The sequence below is a fragment of the Pempheris klunzingeri genome, chromosome 2, assembly GCF_042242105.1.
Source record: "Pempheris klunzingeri isolate RE-2024b chromosome 2, fPemKlu1.hap1, whole genome shotgun sequence".
Taxonomy (NCBI): domain Eukaryota; kingdom Metazoa; phylum Chordata; class Actinopteri; order Acropomatiformes; family Pempheridae; genus Pempheris; species Pempheris klunzingeri.
This window is the reverse complement of record NC_092013.1, coordinates 10,735,568-10,747,041: the sequence shown is the minus strand read 5'-3', so window position 1 is coordinate 10,747,041 and position 11,474 is coordinate 10,735,568. Positions and strand designations below refer to the sequence as shown.

Sequence of the window (11,474 nt, the reverse complement as noted above, 5' to 3'; positions counted from 1 at the left end):
TGCTGCCAGCAGTGGTGGAAACTGACTAAGGAGATGCTTGGGTTCAGAGTGAAACTTAAACTAAGCTTCACCACAGAGCACCTTTCCAGACAAGTCTGTGTTATCACTTCACCTGAAGATCTCTCACACTCTGAACCTCTTAATGCCATTAATGTAAATTTTAAATACAGGACACAGAAAGTGTATAAAGTCTATTCTTTAAGGGGATCCACTGTCCTTCCCTACGCCACTGGATTTGTACCATCTACATTCATCTCTGGTCATCTGCTCTCTGCGCTGGTGCTCTGCCGTGCGTCTTTACGCGTGGTGGTTCCTTTAAGAAAATGAATTTGAGCCGCTCCGCGCTGACGTAAGGGAATTGGAGAGGTTGGTGTACCCTGCAGGAAGGGGCAGATAACTGTGATGAGGACCAGACGGGTACCAGATTTTTGTAGCATTTTCCTTTCTCTCAGCCACTTAGTCTTAGTGCGCTTTACTTTCTCTATATACATCCCGAGATAATTTGAAGTGTTTTTGAAGTTCTTTCTGCCAGTAGAGCGGTGCGATTTAAGACCACCGCCCCTTTCCTGTGCTCCTAGGAGGTTTTATAGACTGCATACCTCATTTTGGTCTCACGGTGTGTAAAGTGGGTCGAGGTGTTCTTTCGGGAAGTAGCAGAGTCCTCTGGACGAACCGGGATGATGTAGGATGACACCGGATACATTCTGCGGCAGAGACTGATGTGATTTGCTCTGCATCACTGTTGGGTTTTTTTTTTACAGAGGAAAATAAAATGCATCATAACAAGGGGGAGCAGACGGTAAATCCAATTACTGCGCAGCACGGGACAGCACAGAGCAGTGAGTCCAACAGCCTGGAGAGCAGCTTGGGCCTCACTGACCTCCAGCCACCTGCTAAACTGGAGTTTAAGAGACATGCAGTGACAGATGACTATAAAGTCACATCTCAGGTCCTTGGCCTGGGAATCAATGGCAAAGTGCTGGAGTGTTATTGCAAGAAAACAGGAGAGAAATGTGCCCTCAAGGTGTGTGTTTGTCTGCTTCTTTATCCTGTGTGGTCTGATCAGTCCTATGGAGGCTGCTGTCAAAAGAGCTCCCATCAATTATTTATTTCCTCTCTGTGATCTCCACCATTTTATTGTGTCTTGTGCTGGAAAACTGTCCAGAATTTTGATTTTGTGACGCTCTGTGATGATGGGAGGATTTTATGTGGCGCAGATGAAACATCAGTTCAAGCATGGATGAATGTAGCAGTATTATGAAAGCAAATACAGCGAGTGAGCTACCCAGACAGTGGATGTGTGTGTCAGACAGTGATGTGCTGTCTGGGATGCTTTGACACAATTTCCATTATTGTTGAATGGACAATGAGCTGCTCTGTTAATACATCACACAATCATCCCTGTTTTTTTTTTTTAAATGCCCGTTTTCACTCACCTACCCCACATTAAGTATTCATCTTATTAAATGTTTACACAATGGTTTTAAAAAGCCAATTTGGGAAATAGGCGTAGTGAGAAATTCAGAGCTGGTGAGTCAATAAACAGATGACTGTAGGGTTGCAGCAAATCCTTAAGAAAACACAAACAGGAAGAGCAGCCCCAAGAGCGCCTCTACATGTTTTCTTTAGAATATCTTTGGTGGTGAGCCACAACCAAAAAGGTATGATGAAATGTCAGGAGCTTGCTCTAACTGTGTAAGTACGCTGTGAGTGGTTTTGGAGGAGAATCACTGCTTCATAAACCTTCATAGCTGAGCCTTTCTCCTCCTCCAGTGCTCAAAATGCATTGTAAAGCCCATAAGGTTTTGGGCTGGGGTCTGCGTGTGAAAATAGGATAACCTCTGCCTGTTGCTGAATGCAATCTTTAAGTATTCACTCTTAATGTACTCTGTAGAAATCACTGCTTAGCAAACAGCTGTAGATTGATGGCTTTAATAGTGGCCACTGATCGTGCAGTAAACAGGGAGTGTCTACACAGTGGGGCTTGTGTTTGTCTCTGAATATTGATTTTTTTAACAAGGACGTCAAACTAATCTGGATCTGCAAACCTAAATGCGATTGTACAACTTTACTTTTTAGACAAATATGAAACAGAAGCATTTGATTGTCGTGTATTTTTTTGTTACGTGGAGCAGATCCTATATGATACTCCTAAAGCCAGACGGGAGGTTGAGCTGCACTGGCGAGTTTCCGGAGGTCCCCACATCGTCCGAATACTCAGCCTGTACGAGAACATGCACCAGGGGAAGAAATGTCTCCTCATCATAATGGAGTGGTGAGTGGTATTTATTGTCAGCTTGTTACAGCCCTTAAAGGGAAAATCGTTGCTCAGAGAGTGTCCACGTGTGTAATGATGTACAGCTTTGTGTTGATTTAAGAATTTCAAAAAGTCTTTCCTTAAGCTGAACAGACAGACTGTATTGAATCCTGCGTCCTGAAGTTGCTTCGTAATGGAGCAGTTCCTGTGATGTCCAGTTCAGAACCAGCATCTTCCATATAGAATCATCTAGATCCAGCTGTGCTGGATTGCATCTCACATCTGGCTTCCTTTTGATTTTGGACATTTTGGGGAAAATGTCCTAAACAAAAGAAAATACACATCCCATACATTTTATTCCTGTTTCTGTTTGTTTCCTGGATGAAAACAACTGGCAGTTAAAATGCTGATTGCTTTTTGTTCTTAAGTTTTCTTCCACATCACTGCTTTTAGCTAATATACTAGTAACTAATGGAACACCTTTTTCTTGGTTTGTTAAAGTTACATCCCCTTAGTCCCACAGAAGAAGACTTTGGACTCTGTTTAATAATATATTTGGAAGCCTGTCTTACATAATCCACATATCTTTGATATTTTATATTCTTTGAATAGTAATAGCAACTATATCAGCTTGTCCCCCCCCCCCCCATGTCTTTATACAGTAGTTTCCATTGTTATTCTGTTCTTTGTGTAAATAATTAAATTCAGACTCATAGTGAAAACTAAACTGAAACAGAAGCAGAGCAGAGCAACAGAGGGACAAGATGGTAATAATCCGACACAGAGTGTCAGCAACTCTTGTTGTGCTATTTGTTTACCACAGAATAGACATGATTCATTTGCATCCCTGAGTGATTGGGTGCCACTGTGTCCCATTGTGACTTTTAGCTGTGTTCACACACCTGTATGTAGCAGCGTCCACTTGGGATTCGAGCAAACACAACTTATATAATGCTAACACTGCCTGTCACAGAGTTTTATTGGAATATGGAAACATTTTCTGATGCACAGCTACGTTATAAGCTGCACTTTGAAATAAAGCTTATATGGATGTGCAATATGTTAAACAAAAACAAACTTTGAGCCCATGGAATCAAGTGTCACCTGTTAACACCACTATATATCTATGTGTTTCTGTTCTCTTTGTAGTGTAACTATGCAGAAATAGTTTGATGTTTTTAGGTGAATTTTCCCTTTAATGCATCCTTACTGCTTGAGTCATTTCAGTCTGCTGTTGCCCAGAAGACTGGACTCATCTGAGCAGTAAATTGTGAGGCACAATGACTTGCTTTGTGGTCAAACCACGATTGCAGTGGAGAGCCGTGCTTGTTTGCCAAGAGTCCCCTCGCTGCCCCAGTTCTGATCTCTTTGTAAATCTTGTCCCAGCAGCATGGAGAGAGGGGAGCTGTTCAGCCGCATTCAGGCCAGAGGGGACCAGGCTTTCACCGAGAGAGGTGGGTTTGGAGTTCACGTGACGCACTTTAAATTTATGGGTTTCTGTATTCTGCACATCATACATCAATGTCATGTCTGTCCACCAGAGGCGTCAGAGATCATGCACGACATCGGCACGGCCATAGAGTACCTCCACCACATGGACATTGCTCATAGGGATGTAAAGGTAGTGCTGCTGTCACAGTAATTCCTCACAGGGAATTTCTAGCTTTTGAACCATAAATTGTTTTATTTCTCTCCTTCTTGTGCTTCCTACAGCCCGAAAATCTCCTCTATACGACCAAGGAGAGTAATGCCACACTAAAACTGACAGATTTTGGCTTTGCTAAGGAGACAACACTGCACAACTCCCTCCAAACTCCCTGTTACACTCCATATTACGTTGGTGAGTGTTTGCGGTCGTGCTGTGGTTTGAGTTCCCAGAAAATCAGCAGATATACTAGATTTGCACCAGTTTTATAAACGAGCAATTACAGACATAGTCTTTGGATATGGTTGCTGCCATTCACTGTCATGTTGTTCATGTGTGTCTGCATATTTACCTGCTTGTGTGTCTGTCATCCTCCACGTCATTGCGTTTGTTTATTCTGTATCTATTTGTCACTTCAGCCCCAGAAGTGCTTGGGCCAGAGAAATATGACAAATCATGTGACATGTGGTCTCTGGGCGTAATCATGTATATTCTGTGAGTACCTTGTGCGTCAGCGACTGATTCAACTTGGTGAAATGTTTAGAGCTATTGTGGTATACTGTATAACAATGTTTTGGTGAAAGAAGACAGCAAAGTAAAAATAGTGTCTTCCTCTTCTCTGCTTGGTCTCTAGTCTGTGTGGGTATCCTCCGTTCTACTCAAACACAGGTCAGGCCATCTCTCCAGGCATGAAGCAGAGGATCAGGTTGGGCCAATATGAGTTCCCCAATCCTGAGTGGGCTGACGTCTCTGAGGAAGGTCAGGCTTTGGACTTAAAATTCATGAATAACAAGGAAAAGATTTCAAAACTGGAACGTGGTTGTGCAAATTTTCATTAAACCAACTTCTTACTTTGTATGAAGATAATGAGAAAGTCATGAGTAGATGTGGCATATAATGAATAATATTCACAATAAAATTTAACATCCCAGTTTAAATGTTGACATTAACAATGCAGCAAATTACTATGTGTGATGTGAAAGAAATCACTCGTGGTGACAAACCCACAGTGAATTATCATCTGAATTCAGTTCCCCGCAGCCTAACAGAGCATTTTAGTGACTTTCAGCTCCTTGTTTTGGTTTTCCAGCCCACAACTTCACTCTTTTGGTTGAGGCTGATCTACTTTCATTTACTTTCACCTTGTTTCCAGCCTCAAAATAAGCCCTGATGAATAGACTGTATCCTTCCTACTCAGCCCCAAGTGACAGACAGGCAAAGTTAGCAACTAGCTGGTGAACACAGTGGAGCATTTAGCAGCTGAAGAGCCAGATGTCTTTTTCAGGAAATGGTGGAGACCAAAAGTAGAGCTAAAAGTGAATATATAAGTAACATTCATCTGGTGGCCAGAAACACAACTCCATATAAATAAATAAATTGTGATCTGCTGGATGTGTAATTAACTATTCACCAAACTTAAAGGTGATGATATGTGTTGTGTTTACAGCTAGTTTCCACTTTGCCCAAGCGCCAAAAAAAGAATTATGTAGATTTAAATCTGGCATACAACACTGACACGATCATATGTTTGAACATCTCTGAGCATCTTGCCCAACATCTCCAGTTAACACATAAGACACAACAAAATGCTTGTTTAAATGTTTTATCTTATGTCTACTGTAGCCAAACAGCTCATCATTCAGTTACTGAAGACAGAGCCCAATGAGAGGATGACTATTGGACAGTTTGTGAACCATCCCTGGATCAGTGTAAGTTATCACTTTGTAAGCCCTCTGCCTATAGACTTGTATGTTATTCCCCCTTTTATTTATAAGATTTTGGTGTGTTTGGTGTTTGGTGTTTATACTGCAGCAGTCAATGGTAGTCCCTCCAACACCCCTCCACACCTCCCGGGTTTTGACGGAGGATAGGGAGCTGTGGGACGATGTGAAGGTGGGACCCACACTGTCTAGATCTGTTCATTTTCAGAATATGACCATGAGATGGCAGTAAAGCACCAGATTTACAGCACAAAATGTTTCCGCGTTACAACAGGAGGAAATGACCAGCGCCCTGGCCACCATGCGTGTTGACTATGACCAAGTGAAGATCAAAGACCTGGACATGTCCAACAACCCTCTGCTCAATAAGAGGCGGAAGAGGCCCAGGTCTGGAGGAGCCAGCTCAGGAGGAGATGGTGATGAAGGAGATGGAGGAGTGGTGTGTAATAATCACAGAGAAATCACATTTTCTGATGAGCAAGGGAAAATGATCATTTGACAAAAGTAGCATAAAACTATGAAAGCCAGAGTGAGCAATATGTTCCCTTCTACACATCACTTATTGTATTTTACTTACTTTTTTCTCCTTTTTGTATCACTGTGCTCAAAACTCTAATAAATGTCATTTATTTTGATTGTTACTACACTAGCATTGAAATAAAATTTTGTTTTTTATGGTTTATAACTGTGTTGTCTCCCTTTTGTACAGGAAACCTAATGCTACACAGTTTGTTTTACACTGAGATAAGTATAAAACCTCTTTGGCCGCTGTTATTATGAGTGTGTTGAATACAGAGATTTCGTGGCAGTGTGAGAAATTGGTTATTTGTGCTGTAGACAAAGAAAAACTGTAAGCGGAAGACATAAAGGATTTTTATGAGGCAAGATTACATCCAACTTTTGAGTCCAGTATGGGGACATTTTTCTGATGGTTAACCATGCGGGTATTATGAAATGTACAATCAAAGGGCATGTAAACTATGAGAGTTCAGGGTGTTAACATGCTCTGGCACATTGCGATCTATCAACCTTACCAGACATTTCCGCACACTTGAAATTTCTTCCTCTGAGAACCTCTGCCAAGCCATTAATGCTGGCTGCTGTATGCCAATAACAAAGAAAAGTCAAAAAGACAAATGTCGTTCATTTTTTCAATATAATGTTGCAAAAAGTGTAAGAGTGTCGGTTAGCAGGACCTACAGCACTGAAACTGCAAACCCAACACCCACTGTTAATTTTTAATGTGTACAGGAACATAATAAGTGTTGTCAGTGGTGGAAGATGTACTCTGTACCTTCATCACAAATAAAAGTCTTTAAATTTCAAAAAAGCATTTAAAATACAGTACAGTAGTATTAGTGACAAAATATACTTAAAGTGTCAAATGATGAATAATAAATTCAAGGTTTAAGGTTATATCGTTATAAACCTGAACCCAAAATTATTACTGATGGTTTTAAATCTAGGTAGCAGCTAATTTCTAACTACTTTGTACAAGAGTGTAGTTTTTTCTTTTCATCATAGGATTTGTATGTGAATCATACACGCACAAACAGAAAAGCCTGCTGGTTGATTAACAAATTCATCAACCACAGTGCATACACAGTGTACATGATGTCAGATAAATTTGCATGATTACCAGCTGTCCTGGACAGGTGAGTGGATTTCATTTTAAAAGTATGAAAGGACGAGGTAGTGAATAGAAGAGTCTTGCAATGGCGTCAAGTCTGACTCCTGGATGTCATGTAATGAGTGATCTCCTGACTATCCGTGAGAAAGGTGTCCTGTTAACTCTGCTCGAACCTCATTGTAAGGTCAGTTAAGTTCATTACTGTCACTTCAGATTTATATCCATACTTAACAATGTACCTCCAGGTTTTGGTGTATGTACACTGTTGCCCATAAAGTTGGAATAATTGTTCAATACCCCCAATTTTGTTAAAGCCTGAATACACAGTTTGCAAAGGTTAATTGTGGTTTAAGTTTCACTGTGATATGTTTGGAAGAGTTTGATCAATAAAGTTGAGAAGATATACACTTTATTTATCAAGAATAAATCACATTGTCACAATCATTTCATGAGAAGAGGTAAAAAACATTTTATTCCAACTTTACGGACAACAGTGTATAAACATGTGAAATGGAGGAATTAAATTTTAGAACATGAATATATAACACTGCTAACAAAACATGAATGTGTGTTATAAAAGTAAAATAATTGAAAAGTAATACTTTCATCTGTAGAGTTGAACATGTGAATGACACTAAATTAGTTTTATTTTAGGTTTCCCTGCCTGTCTCTCTGAATCATAATTCACTCCACTCAGTAACTTGAATTCTTTCATTTCCTGGGGTTGCTTTCATGTTATCAGTAGCATCTATCAGAGGTGGCCTGGTGGATGAATGGGCTCTCTGTGAGGGCTGTTTTGTTTACTGTTAGTTATCTGCTGTTTGGGTTGCCAGGCACTACCACACCATGTTACCAGAGCAGGTGCTGCAAGATGTAAAAATTATAATATTTATCTTTTTCCATGTGACACTTTTTGAAGCACAAACAGAACAAAATGAAGGGAGAAATGTAGAAGAGATGTCAAACACATGGAAACTAACAGTGAGTTGAACATTTTGTTATGTAAAAAGTGGTGTATATTGAGCCAGCTTTAGGATTTCAAACCATGATTTAATTAGATTTACAACTTGTGGTGTATCATTCCCTAAGTGATCAAAAAAGCCTTTTGTTTTGCTAAGAAACTCTGGTAGCTGCTTTATCAAAAAGGTTGGAGATGACACAGACAGGTCTCTTATGGACTACAGAGAGTTGCACTAATTTTTGAAAAAAGTGTTTACTACTACTACTACTTGAAAATATTCTTAAATGAGAGATAGCAGCTGGTTTCATAGAGAGTTATAACATCGTGTCATCAACATAACGGCAAACATTCAATATCAAAATGAATCATTAATTAGGAAAACATGAGACCTTAATCTTGGGACCCCACATGTTTATTCTACTATGAACTATGATAATGATTTGCTGGTGTTTACTAAGAAGAGATATAGGAACTAAATGAGGGTGTAATAAAGTGGTTTGACCTCCTGAAGCTCACACAGAATATTGCAGAAGTTAAATAGTTCATTTCCCAGCATCATCAGCCTCTAAAAAGAGGTCACAGTCTCTCTGAGGAGCAAACCTTCTGCTATGTACAGCTGTGAAACTAAATCAGAATGTCTCAAAGGTTACCCACAAAGATATCTGGCTCTTCAGTCACAAAAGATATGAGTTGGTTTAAAAAAAGAAAAGAAAAAGAAAAGGAAAAATGCACAAACACTGACTGACCTACACAAGCAAATCAAAACAGTTTTTTGGAACTTGAAAGTAATCCCTTCCTGCACCAGCAGAGAAAAGGCTTTAAAACAGCTCAATACAATAGAATGCATTTAGTCTGCTAGAATATCATGTAAAATTAAATGTTTTTTTCAGCCACAGTATAGATCATTCAGTATTTTCTTCAAGATTCAGTCTTATAATTTAAATAGTGTCAGGGAGTCCATTTCCTCTACATTTTTGTGCTGTGTTTATTTATTTATTTGTTAATTACAGGCGCTGGTATGGTCATATTTATATAAATACACAAGTTTTAATATGTGTATTCCATTGTTGTGATTTGTATGACTACTTGTGTGTTTCAGCTGATCAAAACTACAGTAGCACAGGTATTAGAGGCCAAGGACACCCGTGGGGAGAGTCCAGGCTGGAGCTGTTTCGGTTGTGGCACGATGTGTCTCATTGAGGATGAGTCCATTTGCTCCTACTTCCTCCGTCTCTACTGCGTCAAGGTAGGAGGAACTGCTGAACTGATTACAGATACAACAAACACACCTCTTCCCTTAACTTGACATTGTAGCTCCATTTTGTGTGTTTGGGTGAAGTTGCTCACGTGGGACAGTTTGGAGTGTTTCCTTTAATTAGCTATTTCCCTTTTGTAACAATAGGGAGACTTATGGGTGTGCCTTTACTTTTCTTCACATAACTTCTGCTATCGTTTCTCATACCCTCTTTTCTTTTATCCTTCCCTTATATATCCTTAAACACAGCGTGCTAAGTTACTGTGGGAGCAGGAGCTGTACATCCCATTCAAGTACACTGCAACTCGCACGTTCTTCCACACTTTCCCTGCAGATGTAAGTGACCCTGTTGTAAAGTATCAGTGGTTGCAACATGCTCATCAGAGTATTAGTTTCGAGTGTGTTTAAGGTGGATTATGTGTGTTTGCACAGGGCCACCAGGTAGGCCTCAACTTTGCAAATGAGACCGAGGCAGAGGAATTTCATCTGGCTGTGGAGGCTGTCCAAAGAAACCAAGGTTAAAATGACAAAGATATGTTTGATCTCTGCACATCAGAGCACCTCCGGCAATTCACATGTACATTTGCTGTTTTTCAGAAAAGATGACCACGATGACTGAATTAGCAAACACTCAAAAAGAGGACAGCTCAACTAGTGACCCACCTGATTCAGGGTGACAAAAACGCTACAACTTCATAGACGCAAAGAAGATAAGAGGGCAGAGGATGAAATTGAGGGTTTACTCTTTGTTTCTGTTCTTTGTAGAATTAAACCATTGGACCATTTGCATGGGGAGCAACAGTTCCCCCTGGACGGACCAGCCACTAACAGTACACCAGTCACCAGTTCGGTAAGTCACATTATACATGAGCCTACGTAGACAGTCAGACAGACAGAAATTCACATCATGAAACTGTCACATTTTAATGCACCCGTGTGGGAATAACTCGCTAAAAGTCCTTTCCCTGCTGTATCTGCTTGGCAAAGTATCTGGACCCCCATATGAGGAAGCTGTTGATGCAGGCAAAATTCAGTGAGAAAGACCTTAAAGACAAAGACATTGCTGAAGCTGTCGACTGCATCATTAACCAATTCGGAGGACTGCAGGCTGTGCAGAGAGAGCTGAGGAACAGAGGTACTTTGTATGCTCCCTTTAAGTTTATTCTATGCTTCAAAAGCAAACATTTAAGAGTAATACAGTGCTCTGGAAATTCGGCAGGCCCAGTGTCTCAGACGTTGCCGAGAGCTGCTGCGGCGTCCATCTCCCTCGCTCTGAAGAAAGGACCTTTGCCGCCGGTTCCCTCAATCAAAGGCAGCATCACCTCCCAGCAGACATTGCAGGGCACAGACATGCTAGACCAGAGTCTGATTCACCCTTTGTGTCCTCCTCCTCCTCCTCCTGCTCCTCCTGCTCCAGCTATCCCGGAGAGGATGAGAAAGAGTGCAAGTTTCAAACACGTAAGATGACTTGAACGCAAGCTATTACATTTCTGTTAATTATGTAAAATGTTTGGACTGAATGATGGTAACTTCTCTTTTTTAGGTGGGCTCCTCAAAAGTTGGAGAAAATGGTGACCACATCCTGACTGCAATGAGAGAAATACAAAAGCAACTGCTCCAGCCAGGCACAAGTGACATGCATCTTTAAATAAAAAAATATATAAAACTTTTTATCTTTCCTGTGCATGATACACTGATTAAAAAAAACTGAAATGCTGCTTTTTGTCCCTGATTCTTACGTAAGGCCAGATTATCCTGTTATGAGAGCAAAAGTTAATGCCCCACATCTCAGTGCATCATAACTGCATTTTGACACATTATTACTATTCACCTCAGTTGCAAATTCCCTCGCAAATTCTATGAAATTACCAAATGGAAATAATGCATTTGGAGCCACTTAGGGGTCTGGAGTCCAGGTTTGTTTGCATGCACTGCCTGGTGTGACTGATGGAGAAAAAAGGCAACAAACATCTCTAGAAGCGGTTGGGGGTGAAAATGGAGGTGT

The 11,474-nt window shown here is 40.5% G+C and overlaps 2 protein-coding genes across 3 annotated transcripts; both read left to right on the top strand.

The window, feature by feature from the left end:
• Window positions 1-388: 388 nt before the first annotated feature.
• Window positions 389-6,308, top strand: LOC139212964 (MAP kinase-activated protein kinase 2-like). Its single transcript, XM_070843555.1, has 10 exons — window positions 389-1,024; window positions 2,136-2,275; window positions 3,647-3,711; window positions 3,799-3,878; window positions 3,971-4,097; window positions 4,322-4,397; window positions 4,537-4,661; window positions 5,526-5,611; window positions 5,715-5,795; window positions 5,898-6,308. Exons 1-10 carry the CDS (start codon window positions 773-775, stop codon window positions 6,120-6,122), a joined length of 1,257 nt encoding a protein of 418 aa, XP_070699656.1. The 5' UTR covers window positions 389-772; the 3' UTR covers window positions 6,123-6,308.
• A 1,054-nt stretch (window positions 6,309-7,362) lies between these two features.
• LOC139216821 (actin nucleation-promoting factor WASL) lies at window positions 7,363-11,186 on the top strand. 2 transcript variants are annotated; one of them, XM_070848054.1, is made up of 9 exons: window positions 7,363-7,437; window positions 9,314-9,460; window positions 9,719-9,805; window positions 9,902-9,986; window positions 10,067-10,142; window positions 10,235-10,319; window positions 10,457-10,604; window positions 10,689-10,927; window positions 11,013-11,186. In XM_070848054.1, the coding sequence occupies exons 1-9, from the start codon at window positions 7,372-7,374 to the stop codon at window positions 11,115-11,117; spliced, it is 1,038 nt and encodes a 345-aa protein (XP_070704155.1). In that variant the 5' UTR covers window positions 7,363-7,371; the 3' UTR covers window positions 11,118-11,186. The 2 variants fall into 2 exon arrangements, with proteins under 2 accessions (XP_070704155.1, XP_070704163.1); XM_070848062.1 differs by having other exon boundaries at window positions 10,670-10,927.
• Window positions 11,187-11,474: the final 288 nt, after the last annotated feature.

Coding starts and splice junctions, on each gene's coding strand:
- LOC139212964 (XM_070843555.1), top strand. CDS start 773: ATGCATCATAACAAGGGGGAGCAGACGGTAAATCCAATTACTGCGCAG. Junction 1,025..2,135: donor GAGAGAAATGTGCCCTCAAG/GTGTGTGTTTGT, acceptor TACGTGGAGCAG/ATCCTATATGATACTCCTAA. Junction 4,398..4,536: donor GGCGTAATCATGTATATTCT/GTGAGTACCTTG, acceptor CTTGGTCTCTAG/TCTGTGTGGGTATCCTCCGT.
- LOC139216821 (XM_070848054.1), top strand. CDS start 7,372: ATGAGTGATCTCCTGACTATCCGTGAGAAAGGTGTCCTGTTAACTCTG. Junction 10,320..10,456: donor GTACACCAGTCACCAGTTCG/GTAAGTCACATT, acceptor TGCTTGGCAAAG/TATCTGGACCCCCATATGAG. Junction 10,605..10,688: donor GAGAGAGCTGAGGAACAGAG/GTACTTTGTATG, acceptor GAAATTCGGCAG/GCCCAGTGTCTCAGACGTTG.